Below are 25,464 nucleotides of genomic sequence, written 5' to 3'. Positions count from 1 at the left end.
AAATAAAACACATTTTTCTTCGGTATTAATAAATATATCAGCCGAAATATTTGGTATTTGTGTCATTAAAGTGGAATTAAAAAATAATAAAAATTAAAAAATAGAATTTTAAAAAATTAAGGAAAAATAGATTCCTGAATTATAATTTCAGTTTATTTTAACGACAAAACACAAAAAATAAATTAAATTTGTCTTTTTTTGCAACATTTCGGGAGATGAACTCGCCCCACCATGCCCCCCTTCTAAAATGTGAATTGTGAATTATTTGTATGTCTAAATAATATTTTCGTTCTCTGTAGGCGATATTAATAATTTTCTCACCTTATTTTATTTCCAGCAATCATCACAAAGCTTATAAGGACATCACATTCCAGGGAACAAATTTTTTGGCTAAAATATGTAAACATCAACAGCCGGAGAAAATCCCAAACTACCAAAAATTCTTCACCTCTTTTAAAGAGCCGCTACCAAAATTTGGTTAGAACTGGTTGATAAGAGACAATACGCAACAGTCTAACCATGAAATTCCTTAAGGCCACCATCAGTTTAAGTCAAATTCAGGCCATTCTTCGCAAGGATTTTCTTGTGAGATGGCGTTTAAAGGTAAGGATCGTTAAAATAAATAATTTATTCGATTTATAATAAATATTTTCCTCTGCGTTTTACAGTGGCTAATATGTTTACAAGTAATATGGCCCATGATCATATTCTTGTTGCCCTATTTGATCCGTCTGAAATTTACCCCCGTCCACAATGATGCCTGCCAATTTCCGACACGACAATTGCCCACAGCTCGCAACACACTGCCAGGTATGCTGTCGTACATTTGTACGATTGAGAACAATTGCAAAAGTACGGATGTCTATGACGAATATGAATATTTGGATAAAGCACCGTAAGTAATGGCATTTAGAATTTATGAATTACTTAAACTAAAGGTGAGAGTATATAAACAGCTTGAAGTTTTCGCATGGCACATTTTGTGACATCTCGTAAAGAGATGCCAGAGCCGCACACAAACTCTGCCATCGTTTTCCTTTATAATTTGACATTAATACGCCTAGCCATGATGCCAAGCTGCTTCTGTACCCTCCCCTTAAGAACTCATAGAAAACAAGTTAAAAAGTATCAGTCGGTTTATGCTGTTGTCCGTTTATTTAAACATATTGTGACATATGCATTAATTATTCAACATGTTGAGCCTTTATGGGGGAGATTCCGAAAGAGCTAATATTGTCCAACTCCTCCTTAGTATAAATATTTTAAAGTGGCATATTTGGACTATATCGACTATTTACTTCACTTGATATGCTATAATTTTAAGTGATAATTTTAAGAGAATGTTGAAATGTGTGTGAAGTGTCAGATATAGTGGATCGAAGTATTCCACTTCATCCAATACTAATAACAATATTGGGACCTGCAAAATGTAAAGAAAATCGAACACTTATTTTCAATTTTATGCGAAAAATTGTAAATCAAAAGGATAATTTTTTGTGACGAAGGAAGTATCAAAGGGAGTGGACAGAAAAATGTATTCACCTCAGATCTCTATCTAATATTAAGATATTCCAGATTTGAATCGAGTCGCTGACTTGCTTCGCAAGTTTTGAGAGATTTAAGTGATTAAAATGGGGATATTTAAGTATTTGTGTGGGAGGTACCACAAGAGGTAGGCCAATAGCTATCACCTTCGCACCATATCTTGCGATATTGAGATGTGTGAAGTTTGAAAAGGAATCGAACACTTATTTTGCATTTTTAAGGCATTTTGTTAATAAAATAAAATAAATAAATTATTCCTCTGTGGAATAATTACTATATACAAATAGTAGGATTTGCAAAGTTGGAGCAAAATCGGTCCTTTCCCTTTCTATGCAGGATTTTTTTTTGAATATTTTGGCATTTTGTGGGGGGAGTACAAAAAGGAGTGGTCCGATATTTACCATCTCCAAAATCAATCTAAGTTTGATAATGATTTTATGATGTACCACGTTTGGACCAAATCGGATACTCCCTTCGACATTATTCATTATACATTATTCAACGGAATTGTTTCAAATTTGGTATTTGAAGTTCGTAATGGATACTACAGTCTAGGACAGAAAATTGTCTGTGCAGGTCCACGTCTTCGTATAGCCCCCATATAACGGTTCCTCCTGATATTCGGTATTTTGATGATTTTAGCTACTTTATTCACCGACTTTTTTTTTTAAGTTTCGCATTTGAATATTGTAATGGCTTATGACAAAAGTAGCCTATGCAGATCCACGTCGTCGTATAGACCCTAATGTAACAGCTACATTCGGTATTTTTAAGATTTTAACAGAATTTATAGTTTTTAAGAATTGCCAAATTTGTTCCAAATGGTGGAGGGTATTCAAAGTTCGGCCCGGCCGAACTTACAGCTTTATTATTTGTTTTTTTTTTTTTTTTTTTTAATTTGTGATTGTAATTTTGCAAATTTATCTTAACTTTTAGTAAACATTGCCTGTCTGCAACTCAAAAGCAATCGGTTTCGAGTAAACATTTGTACAAAATCCCATTTTTATGAAAAATTTATGATTGCTTTTTAATAGAAATCGATTGAAGCTTCCGTTCGCCCATAAGAATTCATTTATTAATATCTAAACTTTTGCCTTGTTTCAAATAAAACTTAATACTATTTTTTTTATTATATTTTCAGTTTAAAGCCTATCATTGATGTAGTCCAAATTGTTATCAACGATGACGGAATGTTCAATGCATTGATCGAGTTACCGGATAAGGCGAATTTTATCAATGCTGTTACAGCGATTGTCACAAATGCGCATTTTAGTGAGATACGAAGTAAAAACTGCTACTGTTTAATTATGTATAATATTTCAAAAAATAATTGTGTAATTTCTAAAATTTTTAGCAAACATTGAGAAAGTCATTAGCATGGTTCCAGATGTGGAGAAAGCACTCAATGGCAGTTTTGATATAAAAAAATTATTTTCAAGTAAGTTTTGATTTGCAAATAAGTTCAACAAAAAATCTTATTGAATTTTAATATAATCTAAATTTTTTATATCTTTTAGGTCGTGAAACATTTGTCAAGGCTGGCAATTTACTTTGCGGTCACCCGTTCCCCAGTATTGATACAATACCATTGGTTTCGGATATCTTAGAATCGGAAGATTTCAGCAAATCCAATGATGATGAATTGAATGCAATGCCAAGTAAGAAAATATATATTTTTAAATTTGATAATTCTGTGCAAAAAAAAAAAAAAAAAAAAAATACAGAAAAAAACTCAGTAGATTATGAAAGAAGAGCTCAAAATAGAAACCACGCGTATCGGCGTCTTGAAAAATTATTATACCCTACACCACATTGTGGTAAGGGTATTATGTTTTTGTGCATATGTTTGTAACAGGCAGAAGGAAACAAGATAGACCCATAGTTACTTCTGAGGATATTCAAAAAATCACTTTCTGAGTCGATTTATGCATGTCAGTCCGTTCGCTCGTCCATGTATTTTTGTGAACAAACTGCAGGTCGCATTTGTTATCTGAAATATTTTGAGATGAAATTTTGCAAATAATATTTGTTGGCCCAAGGACGAACCTTATTGAAATTGGTGATCATCGGATCAGGTTTAAATATAGCTCTCATATACCTTCACCCGATTTCGGGTTAATTGTGCACCAAGTGTCCAATTTAAGTCCTAATGACCTGAATTTTGGTACATATGACCAAATTCAGTCTAGAAGCAAGTACATCAAATTTGGTGAAAATCGGTTGAGATATAGCTATAGCTCCCATATATATCTTTCATCCGATTTGGGGTTTTAAGTCACAACAATGATATTTGGTACCAAATGTCAGATACATCCCAGAAATACCTCTGCCAAATACCTATCAAGATCGGTTGAGATTTGGATATAGCTCTCTTATATATCTTCAACCGATTTCGGGTTAATTGTGCGCCAAATAGCCAATATCAGTCCTAATGACCTGAATTTTGGTGCATCCGACCGAATTCAGTCCAGAAGCAAGTACATCAAAATCGGTTCAGATATACCTATAGCTCCCAGATATCTTACAGAGCTCAGCATTACCTTTGCCAAATTTTATCGAGATCGGCTAAGATTTGAATATAGCTCCCACATATATCCTTAATCCGTTTTCAGATTTATTTTACAATTAATGGCTAATATCAGCCCAAATGGAGTGAATTTCGGCATGTATGTTTCCATTTTCGGTTCCGATATATATTTTTTTAATATAATCCTTCTCGAAGTGATATCATTCACTCTATAGCAGTTTGAAGTAGATTATTTGAAGTAGATGTAGAAGTAGAAGTAGATTATTTGAAGTGGTATGATCTACTTCAAATAAATTCTTTTGTTACGGGAGCTCTACTAAATATGCATGGTGGTGTAGGGTATCATATAGTCGGCCCCGACTGACTTTCGACTTTTCTGGTTAATGATGTCTGGTTTTGATGTCTTCCGAGACCTATAGTAGAATTTTATGACAAATTATTTTGTAGAACGTTTTGACTTTCTACGATCCAGTTTTAATGGATTTTTAACCATATTTTAAAAAGAAGCTCCAAAAAACACCCCTTTCTTGGCTCGCTTAAGGTTTACAATTTTCCATAAAAATTATCGCCGGAAAATTCCAAAATTTTGCAATGCAAACTTTTATAACTACAATACAGGTATCTGCAGGTACTCAGTGTTATATTCCACTTGAATTTTTATTTTCTGATTTTTTAAATTTGTACCATGCCACTAATTATTTTTCTCCAACCTAACAGCACCTTATTGTAAAAAACTCTATTTGGATGTGACCAGCTCAAATTACGGCAAAATTACCTGGGATGTGGTAAAGCCAATTATTCAGGGCAAAATTCTCTTTGCCCCAAATACTGAGGATACCAATTCAATTATGGCCATGGTAAGTTGAGTCAAGTTACATTACATTTCGGAACTAAAATGTGTATTTCTATTTCCATTTCCAGTCCAATTCCACATTTGAAGAATTCAATCGTTTGAAAATGTTGTCCGTCTCCTTTCAACAAATACTCACGAAACTGAAACAGCCGGGTAGCTTTCAAGAAGCCTTTGATTCCCTTTTGGCCTTGGCCAAATCTCCCTTCGTTCGCAAGTTGATTGGTGATGAATTCGATTTGGATGAAGTTGAAAATGTTGTCAATCGCATACGTACCGATCCCGTTGTCTATGATGTAATAAATACAGTTAAAAATCTCTTGGAATGTCTCTCGGTGGATCGTTTTGTTGCCTTCGATACGGAAGATGAGCTGAGACGTCATGCTTTCGATTTGAATCAACGCAGATTATTCTATGCCGCAATTTATTTCAACCAAACGGAGACGGAAAATGTTTCCTATAAACTGCACATGGATACCCAGAACACCCAACCAACAATTGAGAATAGGAATCGTTTTTGGTTCCCGGGACCTGCAGGTTCTATGCTGCTGGACTTGAAATACCATCGAGGTTTTGTGCAGATTAAACACTCCATTGATATGGCCATAATAAAGCATAAAAAGGAAAAGCTACAGCAGCTGGGAATTTTGGCCAAACCCACGCCACCTCCGCCAAGTGGACCGCTTTTCAATGTGGAAATTGAAACCGGGGATGAAGAGGAAGACGAGGACGAAGATGATGAGGAGGAGGAAGATGAATGGTTTACAAATTCAAACAACACCCAAAATGCCAATTCGACAGCTGCTCCCAATAAGGAAATGATATCTTCGATTGTTTCAGGCATTCCAATGGATGCAACCACCATTTCACCCAACACCGAGGACACAATGGGCGAAACAACCACAGAATCCATGGATTCCGAAGCCACAACAATCCTCCCCAACTTCTCAAATGATTTGTCACAAAACCTAGGCGAGGGAGATATTTTGAAACGTGAAAAAACGCCAAGGATTGGCAGATTTGTTCTCAAGTTTTGGTTCCCAAAATCAGGATCTTAATAATTTTGAAATTGATAATTTGAAATATTTCACCAAACAATTTCCCTATCCGGAATACACCAGAGATGAGTAAGTTTATCAGAATCCTGAAAATTGTTATTCAAAGTCTGATTTCAGTTTTTAATTTTTAGTTTCAAAACTGGTCTCTATCTGGCCCAAGCTATTCAGTTGGCCTTCTTCATTGGTTTAGTGGCGGAAATTGCAGCCAGTGTTCGTCACTTAATTTGGATGAGAGAATCTAAGAATTCAATGGTAAATACTTAAACAATTTCAACATGATTTCCATTTTCTTTGTAGACATAATTTTTTATTTTGGAGAGATGATTTTCTATAGAAAATATTGTCTCCACGCCCTTGGAGACATGATTTTCTATGGAGAATTTTGCTCCACGCCCTTGGAGACATGATTTTCTATAGAAAATTTTGTCTCAATACCCTTGGAGACATGATTTTCGATAGAAAATTTTGTCTCCACACCCTTGGAGACATGATTTTCGATAGAAAATTTTGTCTCCACACCCTTGGAGACATGTTTTTTCTATGGAGAATTTTATCTCCACACCCTTGGAGAACTGATTTTCTATGGAGAATTTTGTCTCCATATCTTTGGAGGCATTTGTTTGTGCAGCAACTTCTGTTCTCCATCCTTTGGAAAATCCATTTTCCCGCTATATTTAAATTAAAACATTGGGTTCCTTGCAGATTATGCGCGCCATGGGCCTTAAGTCTTGTTCCGAACTGACCTCTTGGTGTATTGTGACATTTTTGGAAATGCTTTTCATTTTCATACTGGTCTCAATAATTCTCTACAGTGGCGGAATGGTGGTCTACACAAGGTGGCTTTTTGTCATGATCTATGTTTGTTTGTTCGGAGCTAGTTTGATATCTTTTTGGTAAGGCAATGGAATGGATGGAAATATTTGATATTATAATTTCAATATTTTTTTATTTTAGTTACATGTGTTCGACATTTTTCAATAGTGCCACCATTGGTGCTGTGGCCACCACAGTCCTCTTTTTCATTAGTTTCTGCCCGTACATAATTGTCTTGTTATTTGATGCCCAATTGAATTCTTTGCAAAATTTCCTCATCAATCTCTCATTTACCACGGCATTCTCTCACGGCTGGAGTCATATAATGCGCATGGAGCTGCAGGAGGTGGGTTTAAGTTTCGAAGCCGTTTTCCGCGAAGGATTAAGGGGAGAATATGGTTTTTCGTTTTTCATGTTGATATTGGATTTGATCCTATATGCAGTTATCGGATATATACACCAGAGATTTAAGGATGGTAAGGGATAGGCAACGCATATACATACACATATACACTCATAATATGTTCTTTATTTCAGACGACAACCGTTTCGTGGAGGTCCAAAGAGAAGAACTCGATTCCACTGTGGGCGCAACGCTGACCAATGTTACCAAAGTCTATGGTGAGAATAAACATGCCGTTAGCGATATCTCGATTTCATTCTTCAGGGATAAGGTAACATGTCTCCTGGGCAGAAATGGTGCCGGCAAGAGCACAATTATGTGAGTACTGCTATTGGGAAAAAATGGAATCTTAAAAGTTATTGCTCTCTCTCTCTCCCTCTTTGTAGAAAAATGCTAACGGGCCAAGTCGTACAGACTACAGGAAGAGTTATACTGTCCCAGGCTATGTCTCGCGGCAAAGAATATGACAAAGTTGGTGTTTGTGCCCAGGACAATATTCTGATACCCAATTTAACTGCCCGTGAACATTTGGAGCTGTATGCCAAAATCAAGTTGAAGCGGAACTATCAATCTGAAGTAGAGAAGACGTTGAAAGATTTGAACTTTGGCAAACACGAAAACTATCAAGCAAGTCAGTTATCGGGTGGTTACAAGAGACGCTTGTGTGTGGCCATTTCGTTTATTGGTAAGAAGATGGAGAAATCATCTTTCTGTAAGAGTATATTCATTGAGAGAAATTTTCTATACGAAAATTTGAGAGAGATTTTCATATTTCTCTAGAAAATTTCTCTCCATTGAGAGAGATTTTCGTATAGAAAATTTCTCTCCATCGAGAGAGATTTTTGTATAGAAAATTTCTCTCCATTGAGAGAGATTTTCGTATAGAAAATTTCTCTCCATCGAGAGAGATTTTCGTATAGAAAATTTCTCTCCATCGAGAGAGATTTTCGTATAGAAAATTTCTCTCCATCGAGAGAGATTTTCGTATAGAAAATTTCTCTCCATCGAGAGAGATTTTCGTATAGAAAATTTCTCTCCATCGAGAGAGATTTTCGTATAGAAAATTTCTCTCCATCGAGAGAGATTTTCGTATAGAAAATTTCTCTCCATCGAGAGAGATTTTCGTATAGAAAATTTCTCTCCATCGAGAGAGATTTTCGTATAGAAAATTTCTCTCCATCGAGAGAGATTTTCGTATAGAAAATTTCTCTACATCGAGAGAGATTTTCGTATAGAAAATTTCTCTCCATCGAAAGAGATTTTCGTATAGAAAATTTCTCTCCATCGAAAGAGATTTTCGTATAGAAAATTTCTCTCCATCGAGAGAGATTTTCGTATAGAAAGTTTCTCTCCATCGAGAGAGATTATCGTATAGAAAATTTCTCTCCATCGAGAGAGATTTTCGTATAGAAAGTTTCTCTCCATCGAGAGAGATTATCGTATAGAAAATTTCTCTCCATCGAGAGAGATTTTCGTATAGAAAATTTCTCTCCATCGAGAGAGATTTTCGTATAGAAAATTTCTCTCCATCGAGAGAGATTTTCGTATAGAAAATTTCTCTCCATCGAGAGAGATTTTCGTATAGAAAATTTCTCTCCATCGAGAGAGATTTTCGTATAGAAAATTTCTCTCCATCGAGAGAGATTTTCGTATAGAAAATTTCTCTCCATCGAGAGAGATTTTCGTATAGAAAATTTCTCTCCATCGAGAGAGATTTTCGTATAGAAAATTTCTCTCCATCGAGAGAGATTTTCGTATAGAAAATTTCTCTCCATCGAGAGAGATTTTCGTATAGAAAATTTCTCTCCATCGACAGAGATTTTCGTATAGAAAATTTCTCTCCATCGACAGAGATTTTCGTATAGAAAATTTCTCTCCATCGACAGAGATTTTCGTATAGAAAATATCTCTCTATCGACAGAGATTTTCGTATAGAAAATTTCTCTCCATCGACAGAGATTTTCGTATAGAAAATTTCTCTCCATCGAGAGAGAATTTCGTATAGAAAATTTCCCTCCATCGAGAGAGATTTTCGTACAGAAAATTTCTCTCCATCAAGAGAGATTTTCGTATAGAAAATTTCTCTCCATTAAGTGAGATTTTCGTATAGACAATTTCTCTCCATTTAGTGAGATTTTCGTATAGACAATTTCTCTCCATTTAGTGAGATTTTCGTATAGAAAATTTCTCTCCATTTAGTGAGATTTTCGTATAGAAAATTTCTCTCCGTTTAGTGAGATTTTCGTATAGAAAATTTCTCTCCATTTAGTGAGATTTTCGTATAGAAAATCTCTCTACATTGAGAGAGATTTTCGTATAGAAAATTTCTCTCCATTGAGAGAGGTTTTCGCATAGAAAATTTTGCCAACGGAGACAATTTTTCTTACTTCCAAGAAGCTCCTTTATCCTTCTAATTCTTATATTCTTTCTTTTAGGATCACCCAACGTTGTCATTTTGGATGAGCCCTGCAATGGTGTTGACAACAAAGCACGCAAGGATATCTGGGATCTGATTGAACGCCTGCGAAAAGGAAGAGCTGTGATTTTTGCAACACATTTTCTGGATGAAGCGGAATATCTTAGCGATATAATTGTGATAATGAAAAATGTAAGTATTTTGACCACCACTATCCAAACGGCAAATAGCAGGACTCACTTCCTTCCTCTTCATTTCCAGGGTAAAATTATTGCCAAACACAATCCGGAGACGCTGAAAAATCACTGCACCTCATTCTATGAGGTTAGCATGAATAGCTGTGACAGTCAAACTTCCGATATGGTGGTCGACAAGGCCAACAAATTGTTGGCCAACTTTAGGCAATTGGATAAGTCATCAGAGGCGGATTTGAGTTTGCGGGTTTCCTACGACCAAGTAAATCACAATTCTTCGGAATACTTATCGTATCTCGAGCAATTGCAGGGCGATGGTCGCATCAATGATTTGTGCATTGAATCGGAAAATTTGGAACATGTCTTCAAAAATCTTGATAAGAAACATAGCAATGGAGTGGTGTCGTCAGGACATTATAACAACAATGGCCACCCATCTGGGGATTTGATGAAAAATATAAAACTGAAGCGGGAACTGGGTTGGAATATGGTGAGCAATGACCCCTTGTCAAGGTGGGCTGCCATACGCCAGCTATTCTGGAAACGTTTGGTTCACTTTAGTCGCAACTATCGTATGTTGGTGTGTGTTATTGTATTGCCGGCTATCTTTGAGATACTTGCCATGTGGTTTGTCTCCCAACGTTTGGAGGATGATTTCGATAAGACCATAAAATTGTCTCGAGAATTGTATCCCAGGACTACTCAATTTATGAGCATGGAGATACCCCTGAATTTTACAAGGGATGTTTATGGTCGTTTAAAGGAAAATTGTCCAGCAGGGGCGGAGTTGACTTGTAAAGAATTTGCCAATAGTCAAAAATCCTTCTATTGGGTCCTCAAGACTCTTAATGAATATCAGGAGAAACGTTATGGCGGCTATACCTTCAATGAGTCCAAGTCGATGGTGTGGTACAACAATAAAGGTTATCACTCCATGCTGGCATGGTTGAATGACATGAACTCGCACATGTTGCAGGTTGAGACAAATAACACGAATTACAAGATTTCGGCGTATAATGAGCCATGGGAATTAGGTTTCCAGGAGTTTAGTACGACATCCATGTGAGTAATGAGATTTTTCAAAATTTGTTTCTTTGTAATATAACTCCCTGTCTCCCTCTACCTCTCTTTTTAGTTTACGTCAAGCCGGTGACTCATGTTTGGCATTTATTCTTCTCATTGCCTTTTCCATGATTGTGGCAGTGGCCTCCGTATATCTAGTCAATGAACGTGTCAAAGGTGAAAAGTTACAGCAGAGATTGTGTGGCGTTGATGCGGTTACCTATTGGGCGGTGGCCTTTATATGGGATTTCATGGTAAGGCTTCTTAAGGGATTTCATTATTTGGAATGAAGTTTTTGAATTTTTTAAATTTCAGATCCTAATATTGGGTATTCTGGTTTGCTGTTCTGTCATCCTGGCCTTTGACATGCCTGTCTTTACGGACCGCCAACAGCTGTGGGGCATCATTGTACTGGGATTATTCTTTGGGTGAGTTTAGATTGTTGGAAGTGGGCTATCAGAGTTTTAATCGTGGAATTTTTAAAAAATATTTTTTGAGAGAACATTAGAGCCATAAGCGTGGATTTTTAAAGAATGTTTTTTTTGAGGGACCATAAGAGCCATAAACGTGGATTTTTCAAAGAATATTTTTTGAAGGACCATTAGAGCTATAAGCGTGGATTTTTTAAAGAATATTTTTTGAGGGACCACAAGAGCCATAAGCGGGGATTTTTTAAAGAAAAATTTTTGAGGGACCATTAGAGCCATAAGCGTGGAATTTTTAAGGAATATTTTTTGAGGCGCCATAAGAGCCAAAAGCGTGGATTTTTTAAAGAATATTTATTGAGGGACCATTAGAGCCATAAGCGTGGAATTTTTTAAGGAATATTTATTGAGGCGCCATAAGAGGCAAAAACGTGTATTTTTTAAAAAATATTTTTTTGCTATAGCGTGGATTTTTAAAGAATATTTTTTTGCTATAGCGTGTATTTTTAAAGAATATTTTTTGAGGGACCATTAGAGCCATAAGCGTGGAATTTTTAAGGAATATTTTTTAGGCGCCATAAGAGGCAAAAACGTGGATTTTTTTAAAGATATTTTTTTGCTATAGCGTGGATTTTTAAAGAATATTTTTTTGCTATAGCGTGGATTTTTAAAGAATATATTTTTGCTATAGCGTGGATTTTTAAATAATATTTTTTTGCTATAGCGCGGATTTTTAAAGAATATTTTTTTGCTATAGCGTGGATTTTTAAATAATATTTTTTTGCTATAGCGCGGATTTTTAAAGAATATTTTTTTGAGGCGCCATAAGAGCCAAAAACGTGGATTTTTTAAAGAATATCTTTTGAGGGACCATTAGAGCCATAAGCGTGGAACTTTTAAAGAATATTTTTTGAGGTACCATAAAAGCCATAGGCTAAGATTTTTTAAAAAATATTTTTGAAAACTTTGAATTTGGTCCCCCATTGTAATGGATATTTTAATATCGTTCAATAACACATCAATAATAACTTATAATTAAATTACACGAAAAGTGGAAGCTTCAATGGAATTTTTAAACTAATTAATTTATATTTTTCATTTCAGCTTCGCCTGCATCCCGGGGGTACATGTCTTCGAGAAATGCTTCAACGATGCGAGTGTCTCAATTGTGGGAATCTTCATTATCAATGTTATTATACCATTATTCACCCTATCCACGGTGGTACTGTTGGGCGTTGTTGGCGATTCCCCCATATGGGATGAATGGCGTCATTTCCTTAATCATCGGCTCTTTATTATCTTCCCTCAACATGCGTTGGCTGATGGCCTGCTGGAATTGTGTAAAAATTATATGGTAGCTCTAACTTTCCGACGTTTCGACATTGATTCCTATAAGAATCCGGTGAATAGTGATTTGCTGCAAGCCCACTTTACCTCATTATTTATTGTGGGTGTGTTCTTTTTGGTTCTGAATGTGTTGCTGGAAAGTGGCCTCCTAGGTGATTGGAAGGAGATGCTAATGGATCATTTGGAATTTTTGGGTCTGCAAAAGGCGAAACAGTTCGATGAACTCAAAGTTATTTCCATACAAAATTCCCTAAAACGTAACGATAAGAACGCCGTTAGTGCTCTCAAGGTGGACAATTTAAGTAAGAAGTATGGTGGACGTGGCCACTATGCTGTGTCGAATGTCACCTTTGCCGTTAGCCATGGCGAATGTTTTGGTTTGTTGGGTAAAAATGGTGCTGGCAAGTCGACAATTTTCAAAATGCTCTCCGGACAGTTGAGACCAACTTCGGGACGTATTGTCTATGAGAATGCAAGTGGAAACTTATTTTATTTATTTATTATTTATTTGTCATAAAAATAATCGAAAATAATTAAATTTCATTCCCTTTTAGCCGGAAATATCATATTGTCCTCAAACAAATACCCTGGATGATTTGTTAACCGTACGAGAATGCATTGAATTTTATGGTCATCTGAGGAGCATTACTGATTTGCCGAAGGTAAGTTTTATTTGAGCACATATTTGGGAATATACGATACATAATTAAATAATAAAAGATTTTTTAAATGTTCATTAAGTGAACTTGATAAAATTACCGTATGGTCCCTACAAAAACATTTTCTAAAGAAGATTCTTAATTGAAAAATCATTGAAACTTATAAGAGTTGTAGTCCTTGAAAAAATTCTTAAATATTTTAGGACATTGATATTCTTTGAAACTTTTTTTTTTCTTAAAAACTTTTTTTTAAAAACTACGATTCTTATCGTTCTTGTATTTTTTTCTCATCGGGCTTTGTATACCAACTAACATTGCTATAGAGTAATATAATCACTTCGAAAATGATTATATTAAAAAAATATATATCGGAGCCGAGTTCCGCCAAATGGAAACGTACGTTCGGAAATTCATTCCATTTGGTTTGATAATAGCCATTATTTGCCCAATAAACCTGAAATCGATTTAAGGATATATATTGGAGCTATGTCCATATCTTAGCCGATCTCGATAAAATTTGACAAATGTATTTCCGAGTTCTATAAGATGTCTGGTACCAAATATCATTGTTGTCGAATACATATTACGAATGTGAGGGATTTACAGGGTGAAATGAAAAAAATGCAACCAACTTCAGACTGCTGTTATTTATAAGTCACTCGTCCGAGTGTTTAAAAGCGTACCAAACCATTTTGGTAGGAATTTTTCAGAAAAAAAGTTATTGGTGATGGAATTCAAGCGTGATAGTGTGATTTCTTTATACTTGGCTGGAAAGCCACAAGTGGCTATCGTTAGAGCACTCCAGCATTTAAATGTGAATAAATCTTTTGTGTCTCGTACCATCGCTCGTAACCGTGATACTGGTAGCGTAGCCCGACGTCAAGGAAGTGGACAGAAGAGAACAGCAACATCAAAAGAAATGGTTCGAAAAGTAAAGAATTGACTTGATCGAAACTCGCGTCGCAGTGACCGAAAAATGGCTCACGAGCTGAACATATCGCAATATTCCATTCGGCAAATATTTAAAAATGATCTCGGGGTAAAGCCATTGAAATTCCAAAAAGTGCAAGAACTTACACCGGAACAGAAAAAAATAAAGCTAAAGAAAGTAGAGCTAAAGAATTGCTTCGCTTGGCCGAAAGTGGTGAACTGTCGAATTTGGTTTTTTCCGATGAAGTCGAAAGTGGTGAACTGCCGAATTTGGTTTTCTTCGATGAAAAAACATTCGTTGTCCAGCAGTTTGTAAACAAACGAAATGATCGTGTTTAATCGGCAAAGAGGTCAGCTGAAAATGTGTTCCTTCGGTTGGCCACCATAACTCAAGCGCAGGCCATGGTGATGGTGTGGGCCACCTTAACAGCCGATGGTCGCTCTCCGTTCGTATTAATCGACCGTGGCATCAGAATAATGCCTCAGCACCATCGCACTCGGCACGCGAACCCAAGAATGGTTACAAAATAAGGTTCCTCGCTTCATTCCCAGCGCACAATGGCCACCAAAATCTCCGGATACCAATCCGTTGGACTATTGTGTCTGGAGTATTTTGGAAAGCAAGCTTGGCACTAAAAAATACCAAAAAGTCGATCACCTCAAGCAAGCGCTTCGCCGGAAATGGGCCAAAATACCGCAGAGCAACATTCGCGCCTCGTGTGAATTCGAACAAATCTAAACTTATTCTAAAATTTGATGCTATTTCCGACTTGTTTTGCTTTCATTCAATAAAATTAAAAAAAGGAAAGATTATGGCGTTTGACTTTGTAGCAGTTTTTATACCCTACACCACAAGGTGGTCAGGGTATTATGTCTTTGTGCATGTGTTTGTAACAGGCAGAAGGAAACGAGATAGACCCATAGTTCCTCTTGATGATCTGCATAGAATCAAATTCTGAGTCGATTTATGCATGTCCGTCCGTCCGTCAGTCTGTCCATGTATTTTTGTAAACAAAGTACAGGTCGAATTTATTGCCCGATCCAGATGAAATTTTGCACAGATCATTTGTTTGGCTCAAGGACGAACCCTATTGAAATTGGAGATAATCGGTAAAAAATTAGATATAGCTCCCGTATATATTTCGTCCGATTTTCCTTTTATTGTGCACCAAACGTGTAATATAAGCCCGAATTGTATGGAATTTTGCATATACACCCATATTAGGCCTGAAAATATGTGTGACAAATTTGATCGAAATCGGTTCAGATATAGCTATAGGTCCCATATATATTGTTCATCCGATTTGTTATTTTTGTCCACCGCCGCCGTAATATGCACTCTGCAACAACGATATTTGGGGAAATGAATCAAATACAGCTCAGAAATACATTTGCTAAATTTTATCGAGATCGGTTCAGATTTGGATATAGCTCCCATACATAACTTCGTCCGATTTACCTTTTATTGTGCACCAAACGTCTAATATTTGTCCAAATGGGATGAAATTTGGCGCTTACGACCGAATTGAGTCTAGAAGCTAGTATGTCAAATTTGGTGAAGATCGGTTCAGATATAGCTATAGCTTCCATATATATACTTCATCCGATTTGTTATATTTGTTACCCACAACCGTAATATGCACTCCGTAACAACGATATTCAGGGAAATATATCAAATACAGATCAGAAATGTCTTTGCCAAATTTTATCGAGATCGGTTCAGATTTGCATAAAGCTCCCATATATATCTTTATCCGATTTCAAATTTATTGTGCACCAAATGGGCAATACAATTCCGAATTTAAAATATGCAAATGCTTCGGCATATTTAGTCCTTTGAACTTTAAGTTATAATTATAATCATAGCGTGTATGACTGAATTCTCCCATAAAAACTTTTAATTGTTATGTGGAGCTCAACTAAATTAGCAAAGTGGTGTAGGGTATCATAAAGTCGGCCCCGCCCGACTTTAAGACTTTCTTTACTGGTTTTTAATCTCATTTTGTACTTAAAAAATAGTTTTTGAAATTTCCGATTCTGATAGCCCTTGAAAAAATATGTTAAAAAAAATAAAGTAAAAAAATATTAAAATCTTTCTCTTCTCTCCTTATAGCTCGTTAATAGCATACTTGAATCATTCCAATTGGAGGCATATCGCGATGTTCTTGTGAAAAATCTCAGTGGTGGTAATCGTCGTAAATTAACTGTGGCCACATCGTGTTGTGGTCGCACCTCGGTGGTGCTTATGGATGAGCCCACAAGTGATATGGATCCTGTAACGCGAGCCTTTGTCTATCGCACCATTGATGATTTATTGGCCGAAAAGAGGGCAATTGTTTTAACCTCACATTCCATATCTGAAATTGATCAAATTTGTCATCGCATTGCTGTCTTGAAAGATGGACAAATGTTGACGTGCAGCAGTCCGGAAAGTTTGAAGGCACAATATGGTGGTTATTACAATGTTACCGTCTATTGTGATCAGGATAAGAAAAAGGCATTGGAAAAGGTAAGGGGAAAATTTAATGTTTTGAACTTTTTTGAAACAAAATATTTTTAGGAAATACGCCGCAAATTACCTCTGGGTAAGGATATGCAGGTCTATGCTCATTCCATTAAGTTTAGTATAAAAATTGAGAATCCCAGCCGGGAGGGTGATAAGGAGGTAAGAAAGAATTTTATTATTTTTTTTTACAATACCAATAATTGTTTATTTAATTTATTTGCAGAATGGCATCGATTTACCCGATAATTTGAAAATTACTGATACTGACACAACTACCTCAAAACTGGCCACCATGAATGGTGGTCACACCCTGTCACAGCTGTTCTATGATTTGAGTAATTTATCCCAACAGATATCGGGATGTGTGCGATATGCCGTCAATAAATGTAAATTGGATGCGGTATTTGAGAGGATCCTTGATAAAAGTGAACCGAGTGACTTAAGGCGTGGCTCGGTTTACAATGGAATCGACAACAACACTGCTGCCGCCATGGGTGGTAGTCCATCAACGGGTTATGTCCACAACGGTTATGTTGAAACGGAAACATGAAAATGAATGAATGAAGGAATGCATGACTTTGTATCCAAGAAGTTGAAACAAACATCAGGCTGTGCCTTTTATTTTTTTAGTATAAAAAATATTTTAACTCTCGAATATCCTCTTAGGGTTTATAATGTTTTTTCCTTTTAAGAGAGCAATGCTCCAAGAAACTTTACTATTGCTTTATCTGTATATGTGTGTGAATGTATGCTGTATTTATTATTTTAAAATTACATGTTAAAATTATAAAACATTATGCTAAAGGTGTTTATCAGGGATTTTTCGAAAATCCAAATCTTCTCAAAGGGATTTAATTTTATTTTTTTTTTATCAAATAGCTCAATGTTTTATATTATTTTGTATAGATGAATAAAAGTCCTTTTGTCTATAAGTAGAATACGTTGTGGTCTTCAATGTTGAACTTTTAACGGATAGTCTTTTTTCTGCAATTTTTAAATCAAAATGTCTTGAATAAAATTGCTTCTTTAGGTCTTCTGTCTTGGACTTTCCTGTGATTCATTATTTTTTCGGAAACTTGAAATAAAAACCGTCTTCAGGTGACTTGAGATTCATGGTATAAAAAAATTGAGTATATTTAAATTTTATAGGTGTTCTGTTTAATTTCAAAATTTTTTTTTTAATTTTTGCTCTGTTCAAAAAAAAAAAAAGTTATATTTTCAGGTGAATTTGTGATTGAATTTATCTTGTCTCTACTCTAGAAATAAAAAAAATTCTCTTCCCAAGATTCTTTTTAATTGGTTAGGACGTTTCATGTTAAAATTGCTAGTGTACGGAGGACTAAAAGAGCTAAGCTTTCTAACATAAAAGTCCACTTTGTGATTAAATACATTTTTAGTGTGTGTTGTTTTTAAGAACAGTTTAAAGTTAAGTTATTAAATATAAATTTCCGGGACTTAAGCTTTTCTTCCCCCCTCATCCTGTAAATGTGTACTTATGTCATTTTGTAAATTTGACTTAATATTTTTTAAGATAATTCCATTAAATGTGTGAATATATATATATAGATAATATTATTTTTAAATACACGAAAAATAAATCGAAAGACATTGAGTATTATGATGCATGATACATTAATTTCGGCCGTGCCGAACTTCTAATACCCTCCACCGTTAGATAAAGATAGTATTTTTATTCAAAAGTATTCAGATTCAAACGTGCTCCATTTTAAACTACAAAATCCAGTACGATCGGATGGAAAATGTAGTAAGAGTTTAAAAAAAAAAAATAAAATATAGTGGTTTGAAACGGTAATATGGAGGCCATACCAAAATGTGAGCCTATACAGGGTAAGATAAAAAAAACTGCAACAAAGTCAAACGACCTAATTTTTACATTTTTTTTTTAATTTTATTGAATGAAAGCAAAAACGTCGGAAATAGCATCAAATTTTAGACTAAGTTTAGATTTGTTCGAATTGGCCACCTTTGGCACGAATTATGGACTCCAACAGCCAATTAAACCGTCACACCCTGCCGAATGTTGCTCTGCGGTATTTTGACCCATTCCCGTCGAAGCGTTTGCTTGAGGTAATCGACATTTTGGTATCTTTTAGTCCCAACCTTGCTTTCCAAAATACTCCAGACCCGATAGTCCAACGGATTTGTATCCGGGGATTTTGGTGGCCATTGTACGCTGAAAATGAAGCGAGGATCCTCATTTTGTAACCATTCTTGGGTGGCACGTGCTGAGTGCGATGGTGCTGAGTTCTGTTGGAATGTCCAAGGTCTGCGGCCAAAATGTTTGCGTGCCCAAGGCTTTAATACACCTTCCAGAATACTTTCGCGATAATATTCGGCATTTAATCTGATGCAACGGTAGATTAATTGTTTTGTTATGGAGGCCCACACCATCACCATGGCCGGCGCTTGAGTTCTGGTGGTCAACCGAAGGTGCACATTTTAAGCTGTCCTCTTTGGCAAGTAAACACGATCGTTTTGTTTGTTTACAAACTGCTGGACAACGAATGTTTTCTCATCGGAGAAAACCAAATTCGGCAGTTCACAACTTTCGACCAAGCGAAGCAACTCTTTAGCTCTTTGGGTCTATTTTCCTTTTGTTGAGGTCTAAGTTCTTGCACATTTTGGAATTTCAATGGCTTTAGCCCGAGCTCATTTGTCAATATTTTCCGAATGAAATATTGCGATTTGTTCAGCTCACGAGCCATTTTTCGGTCACTGCGACGCTGGTGTCGATCAAGTCGCTTCTTTACTTTTCGAAACATTTCTGTTGATGTTGCTGCTTTCTTCCGTCCATTTCCATGACGTTGGGCTACGCTACCAGTATCACGGTAACGAGCGATGGTACGAGGCACAAAAGATTTATTCACATTTAAATGCAGGAGTGCTCTAACGATCGCAACTTCTGGTTTTCCAGCCAAAAATAAAGAAATCACACCATCACGCTTGAATTCCATCACGAACAATTTTTTTTCTGAAAAATTCTCACCAAAGTGCTTTTGTACGCTTGTAAACAATATAATGAGCTGTCACTGGAATAATTTTAACAGCTGTCGGTTGATTGGCTTAGAAACGAAAGCAGTCTGAAGTTGGTTTCAGTTTTTCCATCTCACCCTGTATGTATGGGAACTAAAGCTATATCTGAACCACCCAACACCAAATATAATGTACTTACTTCTAGACTGAATTCGGTCGGATGTGCCAAAATTCAGGTCATTTGGACTGATATTGGTCATTTGGTGCACAATTAACCCGAAATCGGTTGAAGATATATGGGAGTTGTATCTAAATCTGATCCGATTATTACCAATTTCAATAGGGTTCTTCCTTGGGATAAACAAATATTGTTTGGCCCAAACAAACAATTTAATCTCAATCGGATATTAAATGCGACCTGCATTTTGTTCACAAGAGCACATGGACAGACGGATGGACGGACTGACATGCATAAATCGTCTCAGAAAGTGATTCTATGAAGATCTTCAAAAGTAACTATTCAAATTGGCATCACTACTCCATTTACAAACCAAATGTAGCATACTTTCAGGCGTTACGTATTATAAATTTGACTTCGTCTTGTATCTCTTTTCTTTCCATTCGGTTGAATAGATTTTCAAACCCTTTTTAACAAAAACTGTACTTGAAAATAATAATAAGATTTTCAAAACAAATAAATGCTAATAGTTTTTATTAATAAAAATCTCCTTAAAACTATGTACAAATAAATGTTTAATATGAATAAAAAACAAATTAAATATGCTCTTACAATTCTAATCCAATTGTTGCCGTTTAGTATAACGTGGTACTCCCCGATTCGGATTCGGTTGATAGGTTGGACTAAATCTTGCCTCGGCCTGATTGACCCCTTTGATTTTTAGAATATTTCCTTGTGGTTCAAAGTCTTGTATCTTCTGTACCCGATGCGATGGATCGTTCGGATCATTTGGCTTGTAACGATAGGCCACCCACATAAAGACAATCATATCGGCAAACATAAGGCCGGCGAATAAAAAGAATTCATTGGCTTGAGATTTGAAGATTTTCGCCTCAGCCACAATGACAACGATGACATTGCCAAAGGCCACCGTCAACAGCCAGCATGCTTGTAGTACCGATTTCATAGTGACGGGAGATTGTGAATAGGAAAATTCCAAACCGGTTACCGAAAACATTACCTCGCCCAGCGTCATTACCACATACTGTGGTATCAGCCACAGAATACTCATGGAGTTGGCCTTAATCACTTCGGCCAACTGGGTCACCGTTGTGTCGTGTTCATCAATGCCCATTACCAGGGAATAGACCCCACCATGCCTCAAAGTTACCTCATGCACCTTAACGTTATCGATGAGCACATCATAGGTTGTGGCACGCAATTCAATAATTTCTCGATTATTTGCCTTCTTCGTTGATTCGATATCTCCGGTTTTGTGCGATTTCCAAACAATGGTACTATCCGGATTGATGTTTGCCAAATTCCTAACCAATGGATTGGCTTTGTTGGACTTTTCCATTTCTTCCAAATAGACATGAGCCGATTGGGGTAGAATTTTATTTTGCAAAAATATACTGTAGGCTAGTTTCTCTTTGAAAGTGAAGGTGCCTCCGGGAAGTTTGGGACAGCCTAGGGGATGGGAATCGTAGTTAGAATCACTTTCGAATTATTACGTGTTTTTTGACGTTGTTGTTGTTATTCTCACCTGTTTGCTCTTGTACTGTGTATTTGAGGGGTAATGTTTTATTTTCAATGTAGATGAATTTCTCATAGCCCAAGCCCAGGCCGTTGATGGAAATCCTCTCATAGCCTGTCAAGTTGCTGCCCAGAGTATATGAGCAATCAGGTATGCCATTAAAAATACGTAACTGTATATATCCTTCCGAAGGTTGTACGGGATAGGTTTTCTGAAAAAAATAATGGAGAAGATAATCATCCAAAAGCAAAACTTTGATAATATCCAAATTGGTCGGATAATGGATTAGCAAAAACCAATACCCATATAACATATTTCACAGTGCTGCAGGATTATTCTCTTTTCAAAATTAAGGGAAAACCTCATTAGATTGAGAAATTTAAAATAAAGAAGTTAAAAAGTAGCAGTCGGTTTTGCCGATGTATACCCTCAGTCAATGTTCGATTATTTAAATATATTTTGAGGTCTGTCATGATTATTCAAATTGTTGACCCTCTATGGGGTTGGTTCCGAAGGAACAGGCCAATATTATTATCGCACATAAATGAAAATGATATAAATATTGCGACGTGCCAGGCTCGGACTATATCGACTGCTTTCTTCACTTTATATGAGATATGTGAAAATTTTTAGAAAATGTTAACATGTACTGGAGGTACCAGATATAGTCGACCGAAGTTATGACAGATAAAAGTATTGCAAATAGTAATCTTTTGTGGGTGAGGAACTAAAAGGGGTTCGCACATATACTGGGTCAGATCATGGCCAAGTCTGAATGGAATTCGATGTTAATTTCGCGTTTTATGAGCTTCATGGATATTGAAATTGATTAACCTTTTGCGGGGAAGGTATCAGAAGAAATGGACTGATATATTCCATCTTCACACCAGACCTTGGGTTAATAAAAAAATATTGTGATGTGTGTATCTTGAAGACAATCGAAATATTACATCACATTTTATGAGAGTTTAATTATTCAAAATTTTGACCCGTTGAAGGGGAGTTACTTGATGGAGTGGACAGTTATTGTCCATTTTCGCACCTAACCTGACAGACGGACGGACACAATTAAATTGACTCCAAATGTCCTGAAAAGTATTTGGTCCAAAGAGACCTGGAGTGTAAAACCGTTATTTCGATTCAGCTTGTTTTGGCTGTATCCAATGGTGTACAGGGTGAGATGAAAAAACTGCAACCAATTTCAAACTGCTGTCATTTCTAAGCCACTCGTCCGACAGCTGTTAAATTTTTTCCAGTGATAGCTCATTATATTGTTTATAAGCGTACAAAAGCATTTTGGTGAGAATTTTCCCGAAAAAAAGTTATTCACGATGAAATTCAAGCGTGATAGTGTGATTTCTTTATATGTGGCTGGATAACCGCAAGTGGCTATCGTTAGAGCACTCCAGCATTTAAATGTGAACCAGAAATGGTTCGAAAAGTAAAGAAACGACTTGATCGAAAGCCGAGTCGCAGTGGCCGAAAATGGCTCGTGAGCTGAACATATCTCAATATTCCATTCGGCAAATATTGAAAAATGAGCTCGGGATAAAGCCATTGAAATTCCAAAAAGTGCAAGAACTTACACCGCAACAGAAACGAAATAGACTCAAAAGACCTGAAGAGTTTCATCGCTTGGCCAAAGGTGGCGAACTGCCGAATTTGGTTTTCTCCGTCTCCGATGAGAAAACATTCGTTGTCCAGCAGTTTGTAAACAAACAAAATGATCGTGTTTACTTGCCAAAGAGGTCAGCTTAAAATGTGCACCTTCGGTTGGCCACCAGAACTCAAGCGCCGGCCATGGTGATGGTATGGGCCGCCATAACAGCCGATGGTCGCTCTCCGCTCTTATTAATCGACCGTGGCATCAGAATAAAAATGCCGAATATTATAGTGAAAATATTCTGGAGGGTGTATTAAAGCTTTGGCCACGCAAACATTTTGGCCGCAGACCTTGGACATTCCAACAGGACTCAGCACGTGCCACCCAAGATTGGTTACAAAATGAGGCTCCTCGCTTCATTTCTAGCGCACAATGGCCACCAAAATCTCCGGATACCAATCCGTTGGACTATTGTGTCTGGTGTATTTCGGAAAGCAAGTTTGACACTAAAAAAACCAAAGTGTCGATCACCTCAAGCAAGCGCTTCTCCGGGAATGGGACAAAATGCCGCAGAGTAACATTCGGGCAGCGTGTGACGGTTTCATTGGCCGTTTGAAGGCCATAATTCGTGCCAACGGTGACCAATTCGAGCAAATCTAAACTTATTCTAAAATTTGATGCTATTTCCGACATTTTTTTGCTTTCATTCAATAAAATTTAAAAAAATTTAAAATTTATGGCGTTTGACTTTGTTGCAGTTTTTTTTTTTTTATCTCACCCTGTATCCAATTTTATGCGAAATCATAAATTCCATAATCATCCCAGCTTTCTGGATGAGAAAAATATTTAGAAATAGCAAGTTGTAAAGAATCGCTGACTTGTTTCACAAGTTGTGACAGATAAAAGTATTGAAAATTAGGGTGAGGTACCAGAAGGGGTTCGCTCATATATATTATGTGTGTCATCATAAGTGTGAAATTCGAAGGGCATCCAATTATTTCGCCTTCATCGAGCGTTTTGATTTTCAAAATCTTGAACCCTATGTGGGGGAGATACAAGAAGAAATGGTACGATCTCTACCTTATTTATAACAGATCTCGTGTTGATGGAAATATTAACCTGTAAAAAGTCTTAATGGAATCGGATGTTAATTTCGCTTTTTAAGAGCATGTATATTCAAAAAGTTGACCCAAACGGAGTAGACCAATATATTCCATCTTCACAGCAGATCTTGTGTTTGTAAAAATATTGAGATGTGTAAAATTTAAAGATAATGATTATTTCAGATTTTATAATCATTTTGGATATTCAAAACTCTGACCCTTTGTGGGGGGAGGTACCAGAAGAAATGTTCCGATCTCTACCATCTTCATGACAAATCTTGTGTTGATGGAAATATTGAGATGTACCAATGAATGGAAAGCGTTTCATGAGCTTCATGGATGATTCAAAATGTTGACCTTTTGTGGGGGAGGTACCAGAAGTGGACCGATATATTCCATCTTTACACCAGACTTTGGGTTAATAATAAATTTTGTGATGTATGCAATTTGAAGATAATATCACATTTTATAAGATGCATAAATGCATAAATAATTCTTGTCATAGGCTGTAGTAACCGTTCCGAACTTTTTATACGAAATTTGAAACAATTCCGCTGAATAATGTCGCAAAAATCATGAAAATACCGAATATCTGGGTGTTTTCGTTATATGGGCGCTATACTAAAACGTAGACCAATGTAGACAATTCGCTTCTAGGGGGTAAAGCACTCAAAACGAACTCCTTGTGTGGATTTTAAAACAATTCCATTGAAAATTTGGCTGAAATCATCAAAATACCGAATATCAGGGCACTCTTATATGGTGGCTATACGATATAGTGCATCTATATAGACAATTCTCTTCTAGGGGTAAAAGTATTTAGAAGGAACTCCTTGTATGGATTTTCAGACAATGTCGTTGAAAAATGTGGCTAAAATCATCAAAATACCGAATGTCGTCAGGAACCGCCATAAAGGGAAATATATATTATAGGTCCACGATAATCTCTCTTCCAGGGGGTAATGCAATTGAAAGAAACTTCTTTTGTGAATTTTAAGACGTTTCCACTGACAAATTTGGCTGAAATCATCAATGTACGGAATATTAGGAGGTGCCGTTATATGGGGGATATACGATATAGTGGACCAATATAGACAATTCTCTTCTAGAGATAAAAGTACTTACAAGGAACTCCTTGCATGGATTTTCAGACAATGCTGTTGAAAAATGTGGCTAAGATCATCAAAATACCAAATATCGGGAGGAACCGTTATAAAGGGAAATATATATTATCGTGGATCTATATAGAAAATTCTCTTCCTTTTGTCGATTTTAAGACGATTTCATTGAAAAATTTGGCTGAAATTATCAAAA

The 25,464-nt window shown here is 36.3% G+C and overlaps 2 protein-coding genes across 2 annotated transcripts; one reads left to right on the top strand and one right to left on the bottom strand.

The window, feature by feature from the left end:
• Positions 1 to 452: 452 nt before the first annotated feature.
• Positions 453 to 18,348, top strand: LOC131806007 (ATP-binding cassette sub-family A member 13-like). Its single transcript, XM_059129872.1, has 22 exons — positions 453 to 603; positions 669 to 895; positions 2,687 to 2,829; positions 2,900 to 2,983; positions 3,063 to 3,203; positions 4,790 to 4,929; positions 4,994 to 5,796; positions 5,918 to 6,049; positions 6,112 to 6,232; positions 6,683 to 6,873; positions 6,935 to 7,269; positions 7,331 to 7,514; positions 7,583 to 7,881; positions 9,632 to 9,804; positions 9,874 to 10,868; positions 10,942 to 11,122; positions 11,184 to 11,296; positions 12,398 to 13,112; positions 13,195 to 13,302; positions 16,343 to 16,738; positions 16,790 to 16,894; positions 16,959 to 18,348. Exons 1-22 carry the CDS (start codon positions 520 to 522, stop codon positions 17,283 to 17,285), a joined length of 5,997 nt encoding a protein of 1,998 aa, XP_058985855.1. The 5' UTR covers positions 453 to 519; the 3' UTR covers positions 17,286 to 18,348.
• A 2,279-nt stretch (positions 18,349 to 20,627) lies between these two features.
• LOC131805988 (peptide transporter family 1-like) lies at positions 20,628 to 21,757 on the bottom strand. Its single transcript, XM_059129824.1, has 4 exons — positions 21,698 to 21,757; positions 21,454 to 21,655; positions 20,723 to 21,377; positions 20,628 to 20,664 (listed from the first exon to the last, which is right to left on the bottom strand). Exons 1-4 carry the CDS (start codon positions 21,755 to 21,757, stop codon positions 20,628 to 20,630), a joined length of 954 nt encoding a protein of 317 aa, XP_058985807.1.
• Positions 21,758 to 25,464: the final 3,707 nt, after the last annotated feature.

This window comes from Musca domestica, unplaced genomic scaffold, assembly GCF_030504385.1.
Source record: "Musca domestica strain aabys unplaced genomic scaffold, Musca_domestica.polishedcontigs.V.1.1 69, whole genome shotgun sequence".
Classification (NCBI taxonomy): domain Eukaryota; kingdom Metazoa; phylum Arthropoda; class Insecta; order Diptera; family Muscidae; genus Musca; species Musca domestica.
Note: the sequence above shows the minus strand (reverse complement) of the source record. Positions and strands in the feature narration are given on the sequence as shown.